General features: G+C 46.0%; 1 protein-coding gene across 1 annotated transcript in view; it reads left to right on the top strand.

The window, feature by feature from the left end:
* The window catches only part of VPS13D (vacuolar protein sorting 13 homolog D), a 497408-nt gene that overhangs the window by 367984 nt on the left and 102885 nt on the right, over window positions 1–26539 (top strand). Inside the window, 3 exon segments of the mRNA XM_075327411.1 lie at window positions 4036–4184; window positions 14630–14764; window positions 26040–26207. Of these exon segments, the coding sequence (XP_075183526.1) occupies window positions 4036–4184; window positions 14630–14764; window positions 26040–26207 (452 nt within the window).

Consider the following 26539-nt stretch of genomic DNA (forward strand, 5'->3'; position numbering starts at 1 on the left):
TGCTCTTTGCTGCTCTCTCCCCCCCGGGACGTAACATCACACATCAGGTGAAGGGGCCTGCTCCCTGCTGTAATAGCCAGCCCCTTGATCATAGCTATTTGTTTGCAGTCTGAAAACAGCGGTGTGACTGGTGTGTGTCCACACCCCCTGTTTTCAGACTGCGGAGCAGCAGCTATGATCAGGGAGTAGGCCACGTCACCTGATGTGTGATGTTACATCCCAGAGGGGAGGGGAAGCACCGAGGAGCAGCTCCTGTCACACTGAATTACAGGTAGTGTGAGGACATGGAAGAGCACTATGCATCTCATCTTAATAGTTTGAGGGACAGCAGAATATTTTTTTCTCTCTCTCCAGAGTACCCCTTTAATATATCTGGCATTTACTCTGTGAATTTACACTCTGCAGTTACAACACCAAGAAGTAAAAGTCGTGAATTTTGGCCTGCTCCCTGCTGTTGGTAGCAACCAGCCCCTTGATAATAGCTATTTCCTTGCAGTCCGAGAAGAGGGGACGTGACCGTGGGTTGTCCACACAGCTATGATCAGGGAGAAGTCCACGCCACCTGATGTGTTAAATTACGTCCCAGAGGGAAGGGGGAGCACCAAGGAGCAGCTGCTGTCACACTGAATTACAGGTAGTGTGAGGATATGGAACCACACTGAGCATCTCATTTGAGGGCAGGGACAGTAAAACAATTTTTTTATCTCCCCAGAATAACCCTTTAAGAAATTCATCAGAGCAAAATTTTCAACCTAGTCAGGTTCAAACCAAAAATAGAGACTTGTTGTATCCTGGTGCTGGTACTGCCCAATGATTTATCCGCTTGTCTTCTTGTATCCATGTGGCCATACTAAATACACAAAGCCCCCTCGTATTGATCTGATTGTGGACGCAGCATATCCTTCATGGCTTGCGTAAGATAACCATTTGTACAAGATCTTAGTCCAGTATTTGTTTTTATCCTTGTAAAATCTGCTGGCGCAACATCCCCCCTCGCCCAACCCCAACACTGAATTTGTATGCCAGTCACTTCTTGTCATTGTTGTATATGAGGATCGCGGGTACGAATTCATCCTCTGTGTATAATTTCTATAAGTGTCTACTGTTGATATCGTAAAGGAACGGCTGATAAATTGTGCGGAGGGGAAGAAAGTGTAATGGAACCGTGCTGATAATGAGACTATCCCGACAGGACGGGGTCGTTATCATAACTGAACCACAAGAATTTCTCCTAGGGCTTTACCATAATGGCACACATCTCCGCGCTGCTCCAGCACTTTCCCGCTTTTGTGGAGCTGCGTCTGACGTTAGCGCAGCACAATAGATGGAAAAAGGTGAAAAGTGCACGCCGTAACGGAGGGGACTGCGGATCATGAGATAGGAGCATTATTGAAGCCCTTACAAGTTGTTATTTAGCCCAGACATTCTGCTAAGCCGGGGATCTGGCAGGACTTGAATAGCGAGAGTGCAGAACAGATTGCATAATGCTGTCATTGAATGCCCAGGGCAGGCTGGGAGGAAAGCTGTTCAGGGGAAAAAAAGTCGGCTTAGTCGATTAATTAGCCAGCACATCACAAAGCCCCGCTCAGCGCTTTGCCAATAGCACCTCTGAAGAATTAAAAGCTGCAGGACACCTTCGCACATCCAGAGTTAGTGTACGATCTGGAGAAGTTAGGAAGGAACCGTTATATGGGGTATTCAGGCTTGTAATGATTGCCCCACCATGACCCCTCTGATCGCAGAAGGACCGGCTTCTCTAACCTCCCGGGATCAACCATGAGCGCCAAGGACAGCCCTGTTCAGAGCTGCCCTGGTTCATACTGGTATGGGGTCTATGATGTCCATATACCCTAGTTGGTTATATAGAAAGGGTTTTGGTAGGTGGAACGACTCCATTAAAGGGGAGATCCAGTCTAAGTAACCTCTTGATATGTGCGATGATCATATTAAAGGGATATTCGCAAAATAGTAAGTTATCTTCTGTCCATCGAGAGTTCGACTGCTAGCAACCCTAAGAACGGGGCTCTGTAACACAAAAGGCTTTTTTGTAACCCAAAAGGAAGGTATTGCAGAGCCTTGACTTTAATGGAGCTGACATCCACTCCATTTAGTGTCTATGGCCCTAATGGAGAAAGACTAAAGGCTACTTTACACACTGCGATATCTGTACCGATATCGCCAGTGTGGGTACCCGCCCCTATCGGTTGTGCGACACGGGCAAATCGCTGCCCGTGTTGCACAACATCGCCCGGACCCGTCACACGGACTTACCTTCCCTGCGACGCCGCTGTGACCAGCGAACCGCCTCCTTTCTAAGGGGGCGGTTCGTTCAGCGTCACAGCAACGTCACTGAACCGCCGCCCAATAGAAGCGGAGGGGCGGAGATGAGCGGGACGAACATCCCGCCCACCTCCTTTCTTCCGCATTGTGGCCAGGAGGCAGGTAAGGAGAGGTTCCTCGTTCCTGCGGTGTCACACGGAGCGATGTGTGCTGCCTCAGTAACGAGGAACAACTTCGTTACTGCTGCAGCAACGATATTTGAGAACGGACCCCCATGTCACCGATGAGCGATTTTGACTGTTTTTGCAACGATGCAAAATCGCTCATGGGTGTCACACGCAACGGCATTGCTAAAGTGACCGGATGTGCGTCACCAATTCCGTGACCCCAACGAGATCACTTGAGCAATGTCGTAGTGTGTAAAGCCCGCTTCATGCAGAGCTCCGCTATTTTCAGAAGTCACATAGACCATGAATAAAGCGGAGGTCAAGCATGCGCACTTTATTTTTGCAGAACAGACGTCCACTTCGTCCGTTGCTACAGCCCCAGTGGAGAAAGGTGAATGCAGCGCTCCACTATTTTCAGCAGTCACATAGACAATAAATGGTGCAGTGGCCAAGTATGCGCACTTTAGCTTTGCAGAGCCAAAGTGCCAAATTACAGACCCCCTTTCTCAGAATCTTTGGGGGTTTCTGCATTCAAAGCCACAGCGATCACGAATAGGGGATAACATCCTATCTTGGGAATAACCCTTGAAGGCTGTTCTCTCAAGACACCACTACTGGATGAAAGAAGTATAAGGCTGCGTGCCCACGATCAGGGTTCACAGCGTTTTGGATGTAGCGTGTTTTTGCTGCGTCCAAAACGCTGCTTTGTACAGTACAAGCACAGTTGATGGGATTTGTAAAAATCTCCTGCCCACTGTGCTTGTTTTTCCCGCAGCATAAACTGACATGCGGTGCTGCTTCTGGAGCCGCAGCATGTCAATTGTTTGTTGTGCAGTCGTGACTGTTCTCCGCAGGGAGAACACAGCGAGAGACCGCAACTGCCCGAACCCGGATCATGGGCACCAGCAGCTGCGATCTCCTGCGGAGAAGACTCGTGGCCTCGCAGGTCAGGACCCGCCACGTCCCGGATGCAGCCGGTCCTGATAGTGTGCACATACCCTGAGCGTCAGAAATCTTTGAGCCATATCAAAGAGATTTGACCCTTGTAGAGGCCACTTATATCAGTCAGTGGTGGTCATCTCCGTCATACGAATATATGACAGACCAAACTAATATTTTTATGGCATTTGCATCTTAAAAAGCAACATATTAATAAAATTCCCTGCAAGTCTGAGGAAATCCCATGTGGTTTCTATGCAGGTCCATCAACAGACTGTTTACTGAACTTGTGTAGTTACATGCACCCTTGTGTTCTCCCCCCCCCCCCCCCCCCATCGCCCACCCCCCCAAAAAATGTATCAAAGTGATAAAATCCAAACAAAACGTCATCTTGCCAGTCAAGCTTTGTTCCCTGCGCCATAGACTGGTGTTGCGGTGATTTGGCACATTTCTGTGTATAATAAGGGAGGGCATGATATCCTGCAATTTGATTTTTGATAGTAAGTAAAGAACATACGTACAATTTCTTCTTTGAAGGGATTAACTCACCAATAATTCCCAATAACTCAACTGATGCATCTTTTTTTCCTAATGTTGCACTCCGTCTTTCACGTTATTACTATGTCCTTTTTCTTATCCTTCCTTTTAGAAGTGGAGAAGTGGGATGAGAATATCCACGAGAAGACCGGAGAGGAGAACGCCACCCCGATAAGATATTATTTTGAAAATCTGAAAATTTCCGTGCCACAAATTAAGCTGAGCGTATTTACATCTAATAAGCTGCCGCCCGATCTGAAGGTAAGGTACAAGCAAAGTTCCTCTGGATTAGTGGTAGGGGTGACTGCATTATGGTTTTATGGATGTTCGATACTCACATTGCCGAATTGTTAGAAAGTGGAGCTAGAGTTCATCAGAATCGATGGCCTGTCCTCCGGCAAGCATGGCGTCCCCTTCCTTGCACAGCTCCGTTCTGCAAAGCTCCGTATTTACAATGGCTTTGTCTGGTTACAGTCAGTAATTCACGTAAATGGGAAAAGGTTATAGCAAATTGTGATTCCAGTAAGCGTGGGCTGCGGCCCCTTACAGCAGATCGGTGAGGATGTGGAGAGTTCGACTTTCACCAATCTGATATTAATTGCGTTTCTTAAAGGGAACCTGTCAGGTCCAATATGCATCCAGAACCACGAGCAGTTCTGGGTGCATATTGCTACTACCTAACTGTCCCTGTATACACTAGCATAGATAAAGAGATCTATAGAAAAAGTATTTCTAAAGATCTTTTATCGTATGCTAATGAGCAAGGGGACTAGTCCCCTGGGTGTTAGTTCCCCTGGTTAGTCGGCCCCATTAGCATGTAAGTACGCTCCTGTGTACAGCGTCACAGGATGATCTCACTCGCCTCTCCGCCGTCATCGGGTCCGACGCTGGATTTTGGCTCAGTGCGCATGACCCCGAAGTTTGGGTCATGCGCACTATGAAGCCGGGTGTACGCGTCCTGGCTTCAAACTGAAGTAATGCGCATGACCGAACCTCTGGGGTCATGCGCACTGAGCCGAAATCCAGCGTCAGGCGGCAATGGCAGCGGAGAGGTGAGCGAGATCATCCTGTGATTCTTCGCATTCATTAGCATGATAGCAAACCCACAGGGACGTACTAACATGCTAAGGGGGCTGACTAGTCAAGGGAACTAACGCCCAGGGGACTAGTCCCCGCGCTCATTAGCATACGATAAAAGATGTTTAGAAATACTTTTTCTAAAGATCCTTTTATCTATGCTAGTGTATACAGGGACGGTCAGGCAGGGATTAGCAATATACACCCAGAACTGCTCGTGGTTCTAGGTGCATATTGGACCTGACAGGTTTCCTTTAATAATATCAGTACACCGCTGTGTCCGGTAAGCCTCCATACTGTTCAAGGGAGCAAAGCTCCTCATTACCAAGCTCAAAACCTTACATTTACCACAATAGGGACTGAGAGTCCCAATGTCACAAGTGGTATAAAGGCATACGACGTTCACCACTCCATCAGTTGTGAAACTACAACTCCCAATATGCTCCAACAGCCACTGCCGTCTTATAGTAGCAGCTGTATTTTCCTAAGGTTGCTGATCTCTTTGCGTCAGAAAGATATTTTCTTAGGTTAGATGATTGCTGGTAAAATTAACAAAAAGACTGATGGCACTTCCTAACCTTCTAATGTGAACGGGTGCATACTGAGCATGAAACATAGTAACCGATATAGCTGCACTCTGCAGTGCTAAGACATGTGGAACAATGAAAATGGAAATATGGACATGCATTACTGCTATGAAAACATGTAAAAAATTAGCACACAAAAATGGCCAATTTTATGTGAGCCCAACAGCCAATGGCAAGGCGACCTCTTATTGTTGGGTCCCTATCAAACTAATGCCTCTATTTGGGTTAAAAAAAACTACAATTTATTGGCGGACAGGAACATATAAATGGAGAATTACAATTGCCTAAAACTGAAGAGCAAGAAGGTAGGCAGGGACCCAACATTAAGAGGTCGCCTTGCCGTTGGATGTTGGGCTCACATAAACCTGGCTATTTTTGTGCTCTAATTTTTTATATGTTTTTCATAGCAGTAATGCATGTCTATATTCCCATATACATTGTTCCACATATCTTAGCACTACAGAGCGCAGCTGTCTCTTTTTTGTTACTATATTGATGGTAAATTATTAGTGTAAGCAATCGATTTCAGATGGATGTAGTTCCGACTGTGAAAATCTTGTGATCGCCAGCACTGGCAGCACTGAACATCCTCGTTTGCCAGGTACAACTCCACACTTTGCTAATAGCTGGAACAGCCGCTACAATATCTGATCCTCTGATTCCTCTTTAAAGGAATTGGGAGAACCTCTGCTTAATCAATTCAGGGTTTAGAAAATAAATCACTGGTGCAGAGGCGCCATTCCAGCAATAATGGTTGGCGTGGATGACTTTAATGTGTCTCATGGTTGCTGCAGAAGTCACGTGAGACAACCATGTCAAGCCACCTGCCGGGAGCAGCAGTTGTAGCATCACTGGAACACGATATTGCTGCGGGACGTGAGTATACATAGTTTTTTTTCTTTGGGGACTCTATCTAATATATAAAGCTTAGTGTGTGTGTGTGTGTGTGTGTGTGTGTGTGTGTGTGTGTGTGTGTGTGTGTGTGTGTGTGTGTGTGTGTGTGTGTGTGTGTGTGTGTGTGTGTCCGGGATTGGCATCTGCACCGTCGCAGCTACAGCCACAAAATTTTGCACACTCACACGTCTGGACCCCGAGAGCGTCATAGGCTATGTTGTGAGGCGAAATTGTAACCCCGCGCGTTCCAATTTACCAATCAATTTTGCCCCTATCTACATAATAGGGAAAAAGTGAAACGAAAAGTGTATCCGCACCGTCACATTTACAATCCCAAAATTTTGCACATACGCCTCATGTGACCCAGGGAACGTCATAGACTATGTTTTGACAGGAAAATCTAACCCCGCGCTTTACAGTTACTCTCCAAAAAACATGGCTCCATTAAAGTAAATGGAGCCTGGAACTACAGGTTATTATGTAGGAGCTGTGATTGGTTGCTATAGGAACAAAAGACATTCATAGTATAGCTTATATGTGAGGTAATAAGATGTCGGTGGGGAGACGGAAAGAGACAGGAGAGGGAGACAGAGACGCTGAGGGAGACAGAGACGCTGAGGGAGACAGAGACGCTGAGGGAGACAGAGACGCTGAGGGAGACAGAGACGCTGAGGGAGACAGAGACGCTGAGGGAGACAGAGACGCTGAGGGAGACAGAGACGCTGAGGGAGACAGAGACGCTGAGGGAGACAGAGACGCTGAGGGAGACAGAGACGCTGAGGGAGACAGAGACGCTGAGGGAGACAGAGACGCTGAGGGAGACAGAGACGCTGAGGGAGACAGAGACGCTGAGGGAGACAGAGACGCTGAGGGAGACAGAGACGCTGAGGGAGACAGAGACGCTGAGGGAGACGGAGACGCGCAGAGAAATAGAGACAGGCAGACATGGAAAGAGAAAGAGACAGACAAAGACAGAGACAGGCAGACAAGAAAAGAGAAATAGAGACAGGCAGACATGGAAAGAGAAAGAGACATACAAAGACAGAGACACGCAGACAGGAAAAGACACGGGGAGACAGACGGGGAAAGAGACAGACCTGTGAAAGAGACAGATGGGGAAAGAAACAGAGAGATAGAGACAGACAAAGAAAGAGACCGACAGAGACAGGCAGACGGGGGAAGGAGACAGACGGGTCACATTACTTGGCCAATTTAGTTAAATCTGTGTGGAATATCTGTGGTGTTGAAATATATGTTGTTAAATGCTTGTATTAGCTTAGTTTTTGCCTTTTAATAATTACATTTAGATCTATTTGTTTTGTGGTTTTTGTGTGCAGGATACATTTTTGTTAATACATTCTATTTTGTTAACAGCAGTTATTAACCCGGGCGAAGTAGTACATACAGCTAGTACTGATTAAATGGAATCTGTCAACAGGGTTTTTGCTATCTCACCTGAGAGCAGCATAATGTAGGTAAAAAGATTCTGAATCCAACAATCAGTAACTTAGATTAGTGGGTGCAGCATTTATGATATAATCATGTAGCAGAGCTCAGAATGCTAACTGCGCCCACACCAAATCTTTGTTTGTACAGTGTGTGTGTGTGTGTATATTATATAATGTATGTGTGTATATAATATTTTATTAGTCTTTATATATTAACTTGCAAAGGAAATAACACAGTTATAAAACACTGAATGTGCTGAAATAGAAACGCATTAACCAAAAACAAAACATCATGATGTATTGTTTTAACATTGGGATCATTAAGGCAGTCATTGTATATTGTATATAGATAATGGGAAGCTAATTAGTGCGGGGGGGGGGGGGCGAGGTTTGACCAGGTCTCACATGGGCACCTAATCTGGGCAGTGATAATCTCCTGCTGATAAAACGCTCATTGTATTGAAACTACAGCACACAGCCTCATAAGTCACACATTGCTAAAATCAGGGTCTCATCCTTCATGACGGTCTCTGATTACATAGCAAAAATCTGCTGACGCATTCCCTTTAAAGGGAACCATCAGGATTTTTGTATATAAGGTAAAGCCAGTGCTGTACTGGCACTATCAGGCTGATTCTATACATACCTGTAGTGGTGAACTCTGATGTATAGGTTTTGAAATCCAAAAAAGTAAAGTTTATTAAATTAGCTACTTGTTGAGTGACAGCAGCTGAGGATCAGATAATATATTCATAGTTATCTCCTCCCTGTGTTAGAATTAGCATAAGCATTATACAAATGACTCACTGTGTCTGTTGCAGGACCTGTGGTGAGGTCATACCCATGGGACCTGGTATCCAGCTTTGTTGGCTGAGGCCCCGCCCCTTCTGGTCACATGGGTATGACCTCACCACAGGTCCTTCAAAAGACAAAGTGAATTGTTTGTATAATACGTATGCTAATTCTAACAGGGGGAGGGGATAACTATGAATATATGATCTGCTCCTTTGCTGCTGTCACTCAACAAGCAGCTCATTTAATAAACTTTACTTTTTTGGATTTCAAAACCTAAACATCCGAGCTGCCCATTACAGGTATGTATAGAATCAGCCTGCTAGTGCCAGTATAGCACTATATGTATAGAATCAGCCTGATAGTGCCAGTATAGCACTGTATGTAGAGAATCAGCCTAATAGTGCCAGTATAGCACTGTATGTATAGAATCAGCCTGATAGTGCCAGTATAGCACTATATGTATAGAATCAGCCTGATAGTGCCAGTATAGTACTGTATGTATAGAATCAGCCTGATAGTGCCAGTATAGCACTGTATGTATAGAACCAGCCTGATAGTGCCAGTATAGCACTGTATGTATAGAATCAGCCTGATAGTGCCAGTATAGCACTGTATGTATAGAATCAGCCTGATAGTGCCAGTATAGCACTGTATGTATAGAATCAGCCTGATAGTGCCAGTATAGCACTGTATGTATAGAATCAGCCTGATAGTGCCAGTATAGCACTGTATATATAGAATCAGCCTGATAGTGCCAGTATAGCACTGTATGTATAGAATCAGCCTGATAGTGCCAGTATAGCACTGTATATATAGAATCAGCCTGATAGTGCCAGTATAGCACTGTATATATAGAATCAGCCTGATAGTGCCAGTATAGCACTGTATGTATAGAATCAGCCTGATAGTGCCAGTATAGCACTGTATGTAGAGAATCAGCCTGATAGTGCCAGTATAGCACTGTATGTATAGAATCAGCCTGATAGTGCCAGTATAGCACTATATGTATAGAATCAGCCTGATAGTGCCAGTATAGCACTGTATGTATAGAATCAGCCTGATAGTGCCAGTATAGCACTGTATGTATAGAATCAGCCTGATAGTGCCAGTATAGCACTGTATGTATAGAATCAGCCTGATAGTGCCAGTATAGCACTGTATGTATAGAATCAGCCTGATAGTGCCAGTATAGCACTGTATGTATAGAATCAGCCTGATAGTGCCAGTATAGCACTGTATGTATAGAATCAGCCTGATAGTGCCAGTATAGCACTGTATGTATAGAATCAGCCTGATAGTGCCAGTATAGCACTGTATGTATAGAATCAGCCTGATAGTGCCAGTATAGCACTGTATATATAGAATCAGCCTGCTAGTGCTAGTATAGCACTATATGTATAGAATCAGCCTGATAGTGCCAGTATAGCACTATATGTATAGAATCAGCCTGATAGTGCCAGTATAGCACTGTATGTATAGAATCAGCCTGATAGTGCCAATATAGCACTGTATGTATAGGATCAGCCTGATAGTGCCAGTATAGCACTGTATATATAGAATCAGCCTGATAGTGCCAGTATAGCACTGTATGTATAGAATCAGCCTGATAGCGCCAGTATAGCATTGTATGTATAGAATCAGCCTGATAGCGCCAGTATAGCACTGTATGTATAGAATCAGCCTGATAGCGCCAGTATAGCACTGTATGTATAGAATCAGCCTGATAGTGCCAGTATAGCACTGTATGTATAGAATCAGCCTGATAGTGCCAGTATAGCACTGTATGTATAGAATCAGCCTGATAGTGCCAGTATAGCACTGTATGTATAGAATCAGCCTGATAGTGCCAGTATAGCACTGTATGTATAGAATCAGCCTGATAGTGCCAGTATAGTACTGTATGTATAGAATCAGCCTGATAGTGCCAGTATAGCACTGTATGTATAGAATCAGCCTGATAGTGCCAGTATAGCACTGTATGTATAGAATCAGCCTGATAGTGCCAGTATAGCACTGTATGTATAGAATCAGCCTGATAGTGCCAGTATAGCACTGTATGTATAGAATCAGCCTGATAGTGCCAGTATAGCACTGTATGTATAGAATCAGCCTGATAGTGCCAGTATAGCACTGTATGTATAGAATCAGCCTGATAGTGCCAGTATAGCACTGTATATATAGAATCAGCCTGCTAGTGCTAGTATAGCACTATATGTATAGAATCAGCCTGATAGTGCCAGTATAGCACTATATGTATAGAATCAGCCTGATAGTGCCAGTATAGCACTGTATGTATAGAATCAGCCTGATAGTGCCAATATAGCACTGTATGTATAGGATCAGCCTGATAGTGCCAGTATAGCACTGTATATATAGAATCAGCCTGATAGTGCCAGTATAGCACTGTATGTATAGAATCAGCCTGATAGCGCCAGTATAGCACTGTATGTATAGAATCAGCCTGATAGCGCCAGTATAGCACTGTATGTATAGAATCAGCCTGATAGCGCCAGTATAGCACTGTATGTATAGAATCAGCCTGATAGTGCCAGTATAGCACTGTATGTATAGAATCAGCCTGATAGTGCCAGTATAGCACTGTATGTATAGAATCAGCCTGATAGTGCCAGTATAGCACTGTATGTATAGAATCAGCCTGATAGTGCCAGTATAGTACTGTATGTATAGAATCAGCCTGATAGTGCCAGTATAGTACTGTATGTATAGAATCAGCCTGATAGTGCCAGTATAGCACTGTATATATAGAATCAGCCTGATAGTGCCAGTATAGCACTGTATGTATAGAATCAGCCTGATAGTGCCAGTATATCACTGTATATATAGAATCAGCCTGATAGTGCCAGTATAGCACTATATGTATAGAATCAGCCTGATAGTGCCAGTATAGCACTGTATGTATAGAATCAGCCTGATAGCGCCAGTATAGCATTGTATGTATAGAATCAGCCTGATAGCGCCAGTATAGCACTGTATATATAGAATCAGCCTGATAGTGCCAGTATAGCACTGTATGTATAGAATCAGCCTGATAGTGCCAGTATAGCACTATATGTATAGAATCAGCCTGATAGCGCCAGTATAGCATTGTATGTATAGAATCAGCCTGATAGCGCCAGTATAGCACTGTATGTATAGAATCAGCCTGATAGCGCCAGTATAGCACTGTATGTATAGAATCAGCCTGATAGTGCCAGTATAGCACTGTATGTATAGAATCAGCCTGATAGTCCCAGTATAGCACTGTATGTATAGAATCAGCCTGATAGTGCCAGTATAGTACTGTATGTATAGAATCAGCCTGATAGTGCTAGTATAGCACTGTATGTATAGAATCAGCCTGATAGTGCCAGTATAGCACTGTATGTATAGAATCAGCCTGATAGTGCCAGTATAGCACTGTATGTATAGAATCTGCCTGATAGTGCTAGTATAGTACTGGCATTAGGTTATATACGAAAATCCTGATGATTGGTTCCCTTTAAGGTTCTGCGCCAGTAGTGGGCATCCCCTTTAGTGAACTGCAATATCGGGCACAACGATCACTAACAGTACAGAGCTGGGCAGCGATAATGGAGCCTGCATCCCTTTGAAACATTGAACGGGACAGTGCAGAGAGTCAGGGGTAGGCCATCAAAAAACTTTTTTTCCTCCTGAAGTCGGACAATGACTCTCAAACTTCAAACTATATGATCTGCACAGTATGGAGAGCTAAGGGATGGCACTTTACACCCCAACATTACTACCTGAGAAGGAAAAAGGGTCAATGTGTCCATCCGGACTTGTAGGAATGGAAGGAGCTATCCTTTCACTATAGCCATACCCCACCCATTGTCCTCCTACCACTGACTCAGTCACATAGGTCTTACTTTTCCACTGTCATCTTATCTTATTGAATTAATGCCCCAAATTATTTTCCCCGAGTACAAATGTTAAAGTTTCGTTACAAGGTCTCGTCACGCATCACTTCTCCAAAAGTAAAACTCCGGTGACCCAGAAGAGGGTTTTCACACACATCATTAACTTCCATAGTTTTCTGCTCCATTACACTCCAAGTCCCTGTCTACAAGTGGCAATATCAAGTGGAGCTAATACTGCCCATGTTGCCTCTCTCGTCCGTGTGCCAAGTGGCTAAACACATTTCAATGTAAACTTATCATTGTATCTGTCAAAAAAAAAAAAACTTTTTTCACTGGTAAAAACTTTTTCAAATTTTTCAAACTTTTTCAAATCCCAAAAAAGTAAAATGCAGCTCAGAGTGGATCTGTCCTCTCTCCAGACACAACTGCTTTAGTCATTACTTGTCTTCTCAATAGAATAATGTTTCTGCAGTGTCATTTTTTTTTTTTTTTTTTAGACCATTGTGGTCTGCTGTTCCTCTGTTATTCCTCCTGGAAATATGTAAATAAATTGACAAACACTCCCGATGTTAAAAGTTGTCGCTATTCTCCTACCATTGATTGATTGGTCAGACAATGTAGCGATAACAGCAAAAAAAGATCAATTGATGATAACATTTCCAGGAGTAACAACAGAGGAGCGGAACAAAAACTCAAAGATCGATGCTCTAGAATTGATTTTTCCCTGAGAAATTGAATTACCGTATTTTTCGTTTTAGAAGACGCACCCCAAATTTATAGAAAAAAAAAATATGGGATCCATAAATAAAAATAAATCTTTAGTTTTATATAGCGCTAACATATTCCGCAGCGCTTTACATACATCAGGAACACTGTCCCCATTGGGGCTCATTAATCTAAATTCCCTATCTGCATGTTTTTGGGGGTTTTTTTTGGAGTGTGGCAGGAAATCTGAGAACCCGAAGGAAACCCACGCAAACACGGGGAGAACATACAAACTCCTTGCAGATGTTGTCCTTGGTGGCATTCGAACCCAGGACCCCAGCGCTGCAAGACTGCACTGCTAACCACTGTGCCACTGATTATATCCATCTTATAATCCGGTGGTGTCTTATTGGAGGGGGCAGCAGCAGTGGTGGAGCGGGGGTCAGAGAAGGCAGGGGCGGTGGTGGAGGGTGGAGTACGGCGATGCAGCGGGTGTCCCAGATGCTCGCTGCGGATGGCGGCGCTGAGAGGCTCTGCTGCGCTGCGGGCGGTGAGGCAGGGGCCGCCATCCTGAATGTCAACGGTGCAGGCTTCAAAGAAATGGCGCCCGGAGTCGGCGCGTGCGCAGATTGTGCTATCTGCTCAATCACAAACGTAGATCTCCTCTCCGCACGCACCACATCCAAGCGCCATTTTCCTTAACTCTGCTGCTCGGAGATCAATGGGCTGCTCGGAGATGAATGGGCCGGCGCATGCGCTGACTCCGGGTGCCAATTATTTGAAGCCCGCACTGTCGACATTAAGGATGGCGGTCCCTGCCTCACCGCCTGCAGCGAAGCAAAGCCTGCAGCACAACGAGTGCATAGCACAGCCCGCAGCGTCGCACCTGCCTCCTGTGACCCCTCTTGTAAGCTACATTTGGCTTATAAGACGCTCCCCTCATTTTCCTCCAATATTTTTGAGAAGAAAATTGCGTCTTATAATCCAAAAAATACGTTAATTAAACGGAGATCAGAAAATGTGATTTCTCTTGTTTTGTATTTTTTAAAGTGACTGTCCCAAATTTAAAAGAAAAACAAAAAAAGACAAGTTTTTGTTCTGTAAATTTGGGAATGGGGTGGGCCTCCATTACTTGGCCATTTTGGTGTCCAGGAAGACATGTATAACATAGGAGTGGGGGGGGCACAGCTGTAACCCGGGACTGAGCCCCCTTCATTCTCAGGATTGCTGAGGTCTCGGAGCCTCACTGATCAGAAAGTGGTGTCATGTCCAAACACTTCATCAGATGGGAATATATCAATATTTGTTTTCTTTTATTTCAGGCTTTGAAGAGTACTCTGGGGTTCCCGCTAATCAAATTTGAGGACGCGGTTATCGATCTGGATCCTTATACCAGAGTTCATCCATACGAGTCCCGGGAGTTCATCATCAATGACGTCCTTAAACACTTTCAAGAGGTGAGCTGCAGTCACTTTTCTATTGCCCCCCCCCCCCTTAAAGGGGTTGGTCCACTACTAGGACAACCCCATTTATTCCCCACATTTGCTCCCGTTAAAACAAAAAAAGCCTATACTCACCTCTGCTGCTGACTTTCTGCCAGCGTTGTCAGTGCTTACTCTCCCGGAGCTCGTGTAAGGTTGTCCCATGCCCAGTTGCCACCGGTTTCACTGTCAATGCCTTTGGAACAGCAGAGGTGAGTATAGGCTTTTTTTTATTTTAAGATGGGGAATTAGAAGGGGTTATCCTAGTAGTGGACCTCCTCACTAGTGCATTTACTCCACACAATTATCAGGAATGCGTTTTCCTAGAACTCTTGTTCCCGAGTGTAAACAGGCTGAGGAACGAGCATAACGCACCTTCGCGGGGTGAAATCATCTGTTGACTTGCTTAAAAATTATTGTTCTCGGCAGCACATTATCCTGTGTAAACAAAACGTGCTGCCGAGAACTGAACCACCTTGTACTGATCATTCTGAGTCCATAATAAACCGGTTATTACATGAGCACAAGTAGCTGATCAGCGGACATTTAGTGCTGCCATTCGACTGGTTGATTAGGACCCTATGTTGAGTTTTCAGTCACCAGTCTGTATTCCGTAACCCATTAATTGATTACTAGCTGATGTAAAATTGCTTTAAAGAGCACCAACCACCAGGATTTCCTATATAAACTAAAGCCAGTGCTATACTGATGCTATCATGCTGATTCTATACATACCTTTAGTTGTGAGATCGGATGTATACTTTCTGAAATACAGGCAAATTTATGAAATGCACTGTTATTTGATTGATAGGTGCAACTGAATATCTAATAGTAAAAAGAACAACCACTTCCAGATTTTCATTATTTCAAACTTGTTTTGCAGACTCAAAAAAAATGTTTATATAGACCAAGAAGAAAAAAACGACTCTCAAATGCAATCACGTATTTTTTTGCAAAATTTATCAAAAAAGTATTATTATTAGAATAGAAGGAATATTTCTTCGGCGCTCCATTGGGAGACCCAGACGATTGGGTGTATAGCTACTGCCTCCGGAGGCCACACAAAGTATTACACTAAAAAGTGTAAGGCCCCTCCCCTTCTGCATATACACCCCCCGTGGGATCACGGGCTGCTTCAGTTTTATGCTTTGTGCGAAGGAGGTCAGACATCCACGCATAGCTCCACTGTTTTTAGTCAGCAGCAGCTGCTGACTATGTCGGTTGGAAGAAAAGTGGGCCCATATGGGGCCCCCAGCATGCTCCCTTCTCACCCCACTTTCTGTCGGCGGTGTTTGTAAGGTTGAGGTACCCATTGCGGGTACGGAGGCTGGAGCCCACATGCTGTTTTCCTTCCCCATCCCCCCTCAGGGCTCTGGGTGAAGTGGGATCTTACCGGTCTCCAGGCACTGAGACCGGGCTCCATCCACAGACCCGGAGAACCTGCTGGATATGGAGCTGGGTATCGTCAGGGACAGGGCCCTGCTACATTAAGGTACTCTGTGTCCCCGTACACATCGCGCACACACACACCAGCATTGCTGGGAGTGCTAGTGCGCCGGGGACTACAGCGCGGAGCGCTTGTGCTATTATTCACTGCAGCTTAGCTGAGTGAATTTATGTGTTAGAAACTGCCGCGCCGGCCGTTGCGGGGTGTTTTACACTGTGGCGCGGCTGGGACTTGTGGTGCGCCGGGGACTTCCGCGCTGGCCGTGCACAAGGACGGCCGCGCTTATTACTCGAGTCCCCGGCTTTGCGGCCTAGTTTTCGCTTCGTTCCCGCCCCCAGCCCTGTCAGTCAGGGGAGGGGCGGGACGCTGTACAGAAAGTCAGCGCCGAGAGCTGGAGTCTGCTTTGCATTCTCCAGCCCCCTTCACTGGACACAGTGGGACGCCAGTTTCCCGCTCTTGTCTGGGGCACGCCCACGGCCCGCCCCTCTTCACAAGACGCCGGCAGCCATTCCTGCACGCAGTCTGGGCTGGAGAAGGGAGACAAGCTCTGGGCAACCAGTCACAGGATTCGGGCGACCACACACCCGCTTTTGTGCGGGCGGTAAGCGGCACCTGAAGTGCTGACCCCACTAATACCATTTGTATTTTATGCCTAGATGGCTAGACTACAGCAGCAAAAAGCAAGGGTGCTAGGGCACAGGCTTTCTAGGCTGCTTGTATTGCATGTGCTGAAGTGTTCATTTGTACTTCATGCTGGTATGCTATACACTGCACTGTAGGTCGCTATTCTTGGCTATATATTCCTAGATGGCTGGACAACAGCAGCAAAAAAGCAAGGGTGCTAAGGCACAGGCTTTCTATGCTGCTTGTACTGCATGTGCTGAAGTGTTCATTTGTACTTTCTGCTTGTATGCTATACATTGCACTGTACGGTCGCTATTCTTGGCTATATACTTCTAGATGGCTAGACAACAGCAGCAAAAAAGCAAGGGTGCCAAGGCACAGGCTTTCTATACTGCTTGTACTGCAGGTTCCACTGTCCCCATTGTGTGCAATGCTCCCCTGTAGCACTTGGTCAGCCGGGGTCTCTGCTAGAGGTGACCAAAGGAACCACCTGTGAACCCTGTCCAGGGACAGGGACGGAGTTGCAGTTTTGGCTGATAGATTGTCTGTGACTGTGACTAACATCTTAGAGACTTTGCAGTCCAGAACCATGGGCAATGTTGATACAATGCTCCCTGGCCACCCTCATTTGGAACAAATCAGTGCTCCGGGGGGGTCCCATGCATCCCAGGGCGCAGGCTCTGACAACAGTCCCAGACAGCCTAAGCGAGCTCGCTGGGAGCGGCACTCGGCTTAATCACTGGTTAGGGTCCCAGCAGGACTCTCTGTATGATGAGGCAGACGTAGCTGATCAGGACTCTGTTCCTGAGTCCGCTCTCAATCCGGATACACCGGATGGTGACGCCATAGTGAATGATCTTCTAGCGTCCATCAATGGAATGTTGGATATTTCTCCCTCAGCTCCTCCGGTGGAGGAGTCAGCTTCACAGCAGGAGAAATTTCTTTTTCAGTATCTCAAGCGTATATTGAGTACTTGTCCGGCCACTCTGACTTCAGAGAAGCAATCCGGAAACACCACACTTATCCAGATAAGCGTTCTCCAATTGTATTAAGGATACACGTTATCCTTTTTTTTCCATGACGTGGTCAAGCGCTGGACCCAGTGTCCAAAGGTGGATCCCCCAATCTCCAGGCTTGCGGCTAGATCCATAGTTGCAGTGGAAGATGGGACTTCACTTAAGGATGCCATTGACAGACATGGTTGAATTCTGTCTATGAAGCTATCGGCGTGTCGGTTGCTCCGGCATTCGCAGCCGTACGGGCATTCCAAGCTATTTCAGCTGGTCTTGCGCACGTGGACACTGTCACATGTACATCTGTGCCGCAGATGGCGTCCTTAACCTCGCAATGTCTGCATTGCGACTTACGCTATTAATGCTGTCCTGCACTCTACGAGCCGTACGTCAGTGGCGTCCGCCAACTCCGTGGTTTTACGCAGAGCCTTGTGGTTGAGGAAATGTAAAGCAGATTCTGCTTCCAAAAAAGTGCTTAACCAGTTTGCCATTATCTGGTGACAGACTGTTTGGTGAGCGATTGGATGAAATCATTAAACAGTCCAAGGGTAAGGACTCTTCCTTACACCAGCCCAGATCAAACAACACCAACAGAGGAAGGGACAGTCGAGGTTTCGGTCCTTCCCAGGCTCGGGCAGGTCCCAATTGTCCTCGTCCAAAAGGACTCAAAAGGCTCAGAGAGGCGCAGATTCCTGGCGGGCTCAATCACGCCCAAGGAAGGCAGCCAGAGGAACCGCTACCAAGGCGGTTTCCTCATGACGTTCAGCCCTCTCTCTCCGCATCCGCGGTCGGTGGCAGACTCTCCCGCTTTGGCGACATTTAGCTGCCACAGGTCAAAGACCGGTGGGTGAGAGACATTTTGTCTCACGTGTACAGGATAGAGTTCTGTTCTCGTCCTCCGACTAGATCTTCAGAACTTCATCACCTCCCGACCGAGCCGATGCTCTTCTGCAGGCAGAAGGAGTGGTAATCCCTGTTCCTCCTCAGGAACAAGATACGGTTTTTACTTCAATCTGGTTGTGGTACCAAAAAACGACGGCTCTTTCCGTTCCGTTTTGGACCTAAAGCTGCTCAACAAGCACGTGAAAACCAGGCGGTTCCGGATGGAATCCCCCCGCTCCGTCATTGCCTCAATGTCTCAAGGAGATTTCCTACCGTCAATAGACAACAGGATGCTTATCTCCACGTGCCGATTGCTCCAGAGCACCGGTGTTGGCTACGATTCGTTATTGAAGACGAGCATCTTCAGTTCGTAGCCCTGCCCTTCGGTCTGGCGACAGCCCCACGGCTTTTCACCAAGTTTATGGCAGCAGTGGGAGCAGTCCTGCACTCTCAGGGTCACTCTGTGATCCCTTACTTGGACGATCTACTTGTCAAGGCACCCTCTCAAGAGGCATGCCAACACAGCCTGAACGTGGCGCTGGAGACTCTCCAGAGTTTCGGGTGGATCATAAACTTTTCAAAGTTAAATCTGACACCGACCCAATCGCTGACATATCTTGGCATGGAGCTTCACACTCTCTCAGCGATAGTGCGGCTCCCGCTGGGCATACGGCGTTCACTACAGACGGGGGTGCAGTCTCTCCTTCAAGGCCAGTCACACCCCTTAAGACGCCTCATGCAGAGGCAGTCCCTTTCGCGCAGTTTTCATCTGCGTCCACTTCTATAGGACATTCTTCGCCAATGGGATGGGAAGTTGACGTCCCTAGACAGGAACGTACCCCTTTCTCAGACGGGCAAGGACTCTCTTCAGAGGAGTCCACCCTTCAGATCAATGTTCTGGACATCTGGGCAGGGTATCTTGCCCTGCAAGCCTTCCAGCAGAGGCTGGAAGACAAACAGATCCGAATTCATTCGGACAACTTCGCAGCGGTGGCATACATCATCCACCAAGGCGGAACACGCAGTCGGCAAGCCTCCCAGGAAGTTCGGCGGATTCTGATGTGGGTGGAAGACAGAGCATACACCATATCCGCAGTTCACATCCCGGGCGTAGAAAACTGGGAAGCAGACTTCCTCAGTCGCCAGGGCATGGACGCAGGGGAATGGTCTCTGCACCCGGACGGGTTTCAATAAATCTGTAGCCGCTGGGGGAGGCCGGACGTCGACCTAATGGCGTCTCGGCACGACAACAAGGGCCCGATTTTCATGGCGCGGTCTCACGATCAAAGAGCTCTGGCGGCAGGCGCCTTAGTTCAGGATTGGTCGCAGGTCCAGCTACCCTATGTGTTTTCCCCTCTGGCACTGTTGCCAGAGGGCTACGCAAGATCAGCCCCGATTGCCGCCGCGCCATCCTCGTCGCCCCAGACGGGCCGAGGAGGTCGTGGTACCCGCATCTGTGGCATCTCACGGTCGGCCAACCGTGGGCACTACCAGACCGGCCAGACTTACTGTCCCAAGGGCCGTTTTTTCCATCTGAATTCTACGGCCCTGAACCTAACTGTGTGGCCATTGAGTCCTGGATCCTAGCGTCTTCAGGATTATCTCAAGACGTCATTGCCACCATGAGACGGGCTAGGAAGCCGACGTCTGCCAAGATCTACCACAAGACGTGGAAGATATTCTTATCTTAGTGCTCTGCTCAGGGAGTGTCTCCCTGGACTTTTGCATTGCCTACTTTTCCTTCCTTCCTGCAATCTGGTTTGGGAAAAGGTTTGTCGCTCGGCTCCCTTAACGGACGAGTCCCAGCGCTGTCTGTATTCTTTCAGAAGCGCATAGTACGACTTCCTCAGGTACGCACGTTCCTGCAGGGGGTTTGTCACATTGTCCCTCCGTACAAGAGGCCGTTAGACCCATGGGATCTGAACAGGGTACTAATTGCTCTCCAGGAGCCGCCCTTTGAGCCTCTGAGGGATGTTTCACTTTCTCGACTTTCACAGAAAGTGGCCTTTTTGGTAGCGGTCACGTCTCTTCAGAGAGTGTCCGAGCTAGCAGCACGGTCATCCAAAGCTCCCTTCCTGGTGTTTCACCAAGACAAGGTAGTGCTGCGCCTGATTCCGGGGTTTCTCCCTAAGGTGGTATCCCCCTTTCATCTCAGTCAGGATATCTCCTTCCCTTCCTTTTGTCCTCATCCAGTTCATCGATATGAATTGTATTTGCATTGTTGGATCTGATGAGAGCGCTCAGAATCTACTTTTCCCGCACGGCGCCCCTGCGCCGCTCGGATGCACTCTTTGTACTTGTCGCTGGTCAGCGCAAAGGGTCGCAGGCTTACAAATCCACCCTGGCTCGATGGATCAAGGAACCAATTCTTGAAGCCTACCGTTCTGCTGGGCTTCCGGTTCCATCAGGGCTGAAGGCCCATTCTACCAGAGCCGTGGGTGCGTCCTGGGCATTACGGCACCAGGCTATGGCTCAGCAGGTGTGCCAGGCGGCTACCTGGGCGAGTCTGCACACCTTCACCAAGCGTTATCAGGTGCATGCCTACGCTTAGGCGGATGCCAGCCTAAGTAGAAGAGTCCTGCAGGCGGCGGTTGCCTCCTCGTAGGGAAGGGCTGTTTTTACAGTCCAAACTTGAGGTATTAATTTACCCACCCAGGGACTGCTTTTGGACGTCCCAATCGTCTGGGTCTCCCAATGGAGCGCCGAAGAAGAAGGGAATTTTGTTACTTACCGTAAATTCCTTTTCTTCTAGCTCCAATTGGGAGACCCAGCACCCGCCCCTGTTCCTTTGGGATTTTTGGTTGTTCGGGTACACATGTTGTTCATGTTGAATGGTTTCAGTTCCCCGAGGTTCCTTCGGATTGAATTGTTTAACCAGTTATTGGCTTTCCTCCTTCTTGCTTTTGCACTAAAACTGAAGCAGCCCGTGATCCCACGGGGGGTGTATATGCAGAAGGGGAGGGGCCTTACACTTTTTAGTGTAATACTTTGTGTGGCCTCCGGAGGCAGTAGCTATACACCCAATCGTCTGGGTCTCCCAATTGGAGCTAGAAGAAAAGGAATTTACGGTAAGTAACAAAATTCCCTTCTTTACAAACATTAAAAGCACAAGTACGGTCTCAAGCAAAAGGTCATGACCCGGGAATAACAGGTTCACACACCATGCTGCAGATAAAACGTGCAAATTATGGGAAAATCGTAAATCTTATGCCATTTTCAGCATAAACCGGGCTTTCAACTATATAAATTTTAAGTCTAGGGCTATTTAAACATTGGATGTGCAGAAAATAAATATTGACCAGTGTGTCTGATTTTTCTAAATCTCTCTTGCACATTCAAGGGTTAATCCACCATTTTATTCTCGTTTATTCAGTCCGTTCTGTGGATATATATATGCACAAACATGTGTTAACAATCAGCAAGCTGTCTCCTATACACACACAAGGGTTAATCCACCGTTTTGTTTTGCTTTACTCAGACTAGTCTGTAGGTGAATATGCACCTGTGTGTTTGGCAGACAGCAATAGTGTCCTCTGTAAATTAGTAGTTTTAATCCATACTGCTTACTGCCATTTAAATCTGAATGGAAAGTAAGAGGTTACTCCTTGCTTGACTGTCATCAATCACAGGGAAAACTCTTATGCAAAAGATCTCACACATGTAAGTGCTCCACTATAACAGTCTTAGGCTGCTTTCACACTACGTTTTTTAACATGCGTCATAAACATTTTTTTGCTGCAAAAGCGGATCCTGCTTTTACAGCAAAAAAACGCATGCAAACGCATGTGTTAGTTTGCAGGATCCTGTCACTTTAAATTATGGGCGGGCATTGGAGTCATGTGATCAGGAGTGAGGGGAACTGAACGTGATAGACTGGGACCGACATCTAAGAGCTGTGGAGGCTCGTAACCAAGGTAAACATCGGGTAACTTGCTTGGATACCCGATATTTACATTGGTTACTAGCGTCTGCAGCTGCTAGGAGCCGGTTGCCTGCACACGTAACCAACGTAAGCATCGGGTAACTAAGCCGCGGTTACCCGATGTTTTCCTTGGTTACAAGCGTCTGCAGCTCTCAGGCGGGGGAGAGAGAGAGAGAGAGAGCGAGGGAGGGGGGAGGGAGGGAGGTGGTGAGATAGACTGATCACGTCAGGCTGGTTTCTGGGCATGCTCAGTAGAGCAAGCAGGATCCCGTCTATCAGCATGCCAGCGTTCACATGCGTTTGTGTGCAGTATAGTCAGGATCCAGCAATTTGCAGTATTTGGACGCAGCTCAAAAACGCTACAAGTAGCGTTTTTGAAAAATGTTAAAAAACTGCAACTCGCTGGATCCTCACTATAACGCACGCAAACGCAGGTGAACGCGAGTCCATTGCAAATGCATTGAAATGAAAATGCATTTGCACTTGATCCGTTTTTGCGTTAAAAAAACGTTCATAACGGATGTTAAAAAAACTTAGTGTGAAAGCCGCCTTACTGAAAGTACAATAGAGCTCCTCACATGAGTGCTTGTGGATCAGCAGTCCATATTAAGCCCAGTTTCCTAGCCCACAGCATGTTTAATCTTATGGAATAGGTCGATATTTACCCATATTAATCATGCAGCTTTTGAATGTGATCTCATTTGCCTCCAATGCACATTTCGCATTCACAGCTTCATCAGGGAATGGCACCAGTTATTACATGAGCACAAGTAGCTGATCAGCGGACATTTAGTGCTGCCATTCAACTGGTTGATTAGGACCCTATGTTTAGTTTTCGGTCACCAGTCTGTATTCCGTAACCCATTAATTGATTACTAGCTGATGTAAAATTGCTTTAAAGAGCACCAACCACCAGGATTTTCCTATATAAACTAAAGCCAGTGCTATACTGGCGCTATCATGCTGATTCTATACATACCTTTAGTTGTGAGATCGGATGTATACTTTCTGAAATACAGGCAAATTTGTGAAATGCACTGTTATTTGATTGATAGGTGCAACTGAATATCTAATAGGTCAGGTTTTGCTAGTTATTCCCGGCCCTGTCTACCTGACTGTCATTATTCCCTTTGTCTCTATTATTACAGGGGGAGGAAGGACAGGGGGGAAGAAGGACAGGGGGAGAAATAACTAGCAAAACACGACCCACCTATTAGATATTCTGTAGCTGCTATCAATCAAATAACAGTGCATTTCACAAACTTTACTTGCCTATATTTCAGAAACTATACATCCGATCTCACAACTAAAGGTATGTATAGAATCGGCATGATAGCGCCAGTATAGCACTGGCTTTAGTTTATATAGGAAAATCCTGGTGGTTGGTCCTCTTTAAAGGGGTCCTCCACTTTGGACAAGCACCTAGAAGCATCCTTTGATTACAAACCGTTCCCATTCTAGTACCCCAGCAATCATCTGTTATCTGCAAGGAAATCTGGCAGCAAGTGTTCAGTTTCCCTGCAGCACCTCCGCAGGATGAATGGAGCATTACACAGCCATCATTCAAATTAGAGGATTGTCCGTATAATCCAGGAGAGGCCAGGTCCTCCAAAGAGAGAAACAAAAAATTGAAGCTGCACTTTTCTGGCCAAGAGATGAGGATGATGAATATAGAAACTCTTCTATTAACGCAGAAATCCCCAACACCAGTCTTCAAAATGGTCCAATACCTATTTTAAGCCGGTGTATTACGGCGTGTCGATTTCATAAAGGTGATCCCATCACTCAGCACACCCCTCTGTGAAACTGTGTGGAATCACTATGTAGGATGGTTTATTACATGGTCGTCCATGCTGCTGAAGGGATATGGCCAAAAACGTTTCCTAATGACTAAACGCCACCATGCACAGATGAAAGTCGAAAACCTGGGAACTTTGATGGTCCCATACAGCCCCTATTATACGCCAATGGCATCTCTCAGTCACCTCTTGGATCCATTCTGCGAACAATCCATCAAAGTGTCCACGAAACTAGTGGGAACAAAAACGTGGCCGTGAATTGAAGAAGAGAAAGCACCTCTCTTGTCCTTGTGGTGGGAATTGGTATTACAGGTCAAATGTTTGAAATAGAACAAGAACAGGACCTCTAGGGCTATATTTTGGAAGCAGCCGTCCTAGGAGTCCATATAGAAAAGTGACATAGGATGTGAAGCCAAACCAGGGTCTTCACCTAAAGGAAAAAGCTCCATTTGCAGACAGCTGTTTTGGGGTTCTTGCTGCTCATCAGTGCAGAATAGGAGATCGATTGGCTTGGTGAGGTGAACTCAAAGTGGTAACGTTTAAAGGGACTCTGTCACCACATTATTGCTCCCCCATGTAAGAGCAGCATAATGTAGAGACAGAAACCCTGATTCCAGCGATGTGTCACTTACTGAGCTATTTGCTGTCATTTTGATAAAATCAATGTTTTCTCTGCTGCAGGTCTAGCAGTTATACAGAGCTCATGAATTTACTGGACTACCTGCAGCACGCCAAATAGTCCTGTAATGATAATCTTCTGCTGATTAAACTGTGATTATATCAAAACTACACTAAGCAGCTCAGTAAGTGACACATCGCTGGATTCGGGGTCTCTCTCCCTAGATTGTGCAGCTCTCATATTAGGTGGCAAAAACCTGGTGACAGATTCCATTTAATACAGAATAGCCAAAAAGTAATACAAAATAAAAACTCCTGAATTTATATTTTTCGTTAACTGCAGCGCGCCAAAAAAAATGCAGTAGAGAGTGATCAAGATATGGTGTGTACCCCTCAATGGTCCGCATGCCACACCAAATAATCAAGCACCCATACAACTCTATGGATGTAAAAATAAGTTACAGGTGCCAAAAAAAGCTCAAATCTTTATTTTTTATTTTTTTTTTTTTCTTCAAATTTCTGTTATTTTTATATTTTTTTTCTTTTTTAAATTTGTTGCATTTTGTTGTTTTTTTTCCCCCATTTTTCTCCAGGTCATTTTTACCGCACAATATAAGAAACAAGTGGCGGAAATAACTTTTGGATGTTTTTTTTTGTTTTTTTTTTGTTTTGTTTTGGGGTTTTTTTTGTGTTTTTTTAGTCATTCACTGCATTTGAAAATCTTCAATATATTATATGTTAAAATAGATGGTGTCATTCAAAGATATAATCAGTCCCTAAAAAGAACAAGCCTGCGGAAAAAATAAAAAGCAGGAAAAAGCGCAAAAATGAGAATTGGCCGCAGAAGCAAAGGGTTAAAATGTATGATTGCACCAATCTGAGCATGTGATGGCGCTGCGGAGTCACGCTCGTCTGACTAACCCCCTTGTTTTATTGTGTCTCAAAGGAGTTGCTCAGTCAAGCAGCAAAGATTTTGGGCTCCGTAGATTTCCTTGGCAATCCAATGGGCCTGTTGAATGATGTGTCTGAAGGAGTATCCGGTCTTATAAAGTATGGAAATGTTGGCGGCTTAATCCGAAATGTCACACACGGCGTTTCCAACTCTGCTGCAAAGGTACTCGTCTACGGTTTTATTTATGGAGGGAGTCGCAAGAGATGCGATGCCTGTTTTATCGATTTGTATCATGGGGCTTAGGGGTTTACAGGCGCAGGATGACTCTACCGAATGTGCCGTATGTCACTGTCAGTCCCTCGTACGCAGGCGCCAACATACGAGCTCACCGGGCAGACCCTGAACTGGGGATTAATATTTTAGCAGCACAGTTATAAGTGCAGGCCTGTTTAAATATTCAGTATGGTCAGCGATCAGGTAGTGAACTTTACGGGAACAGAGACCACAAGTGGGCGAGTGCGGCTCTAATATGTATGGACGTTACTTCCATCTAT

The sequence above is a fragment of the Anomaloglossus baeobatrachus genome, chromosome 11, assembly GCF_048569485.1.
Source record: "Anomaloglossus baeobatrachus isolate aAnoBae1 chromosome 11, aAnoBae1.hap1, whole genome shotgun sequence".
Lineage (NCBI taxonomy): Eukaryota > Metazoa > Chordata > Amphibia > Anura > Aromobatidae > Anomaloglossus > Anomaloglossus baeobatrachus.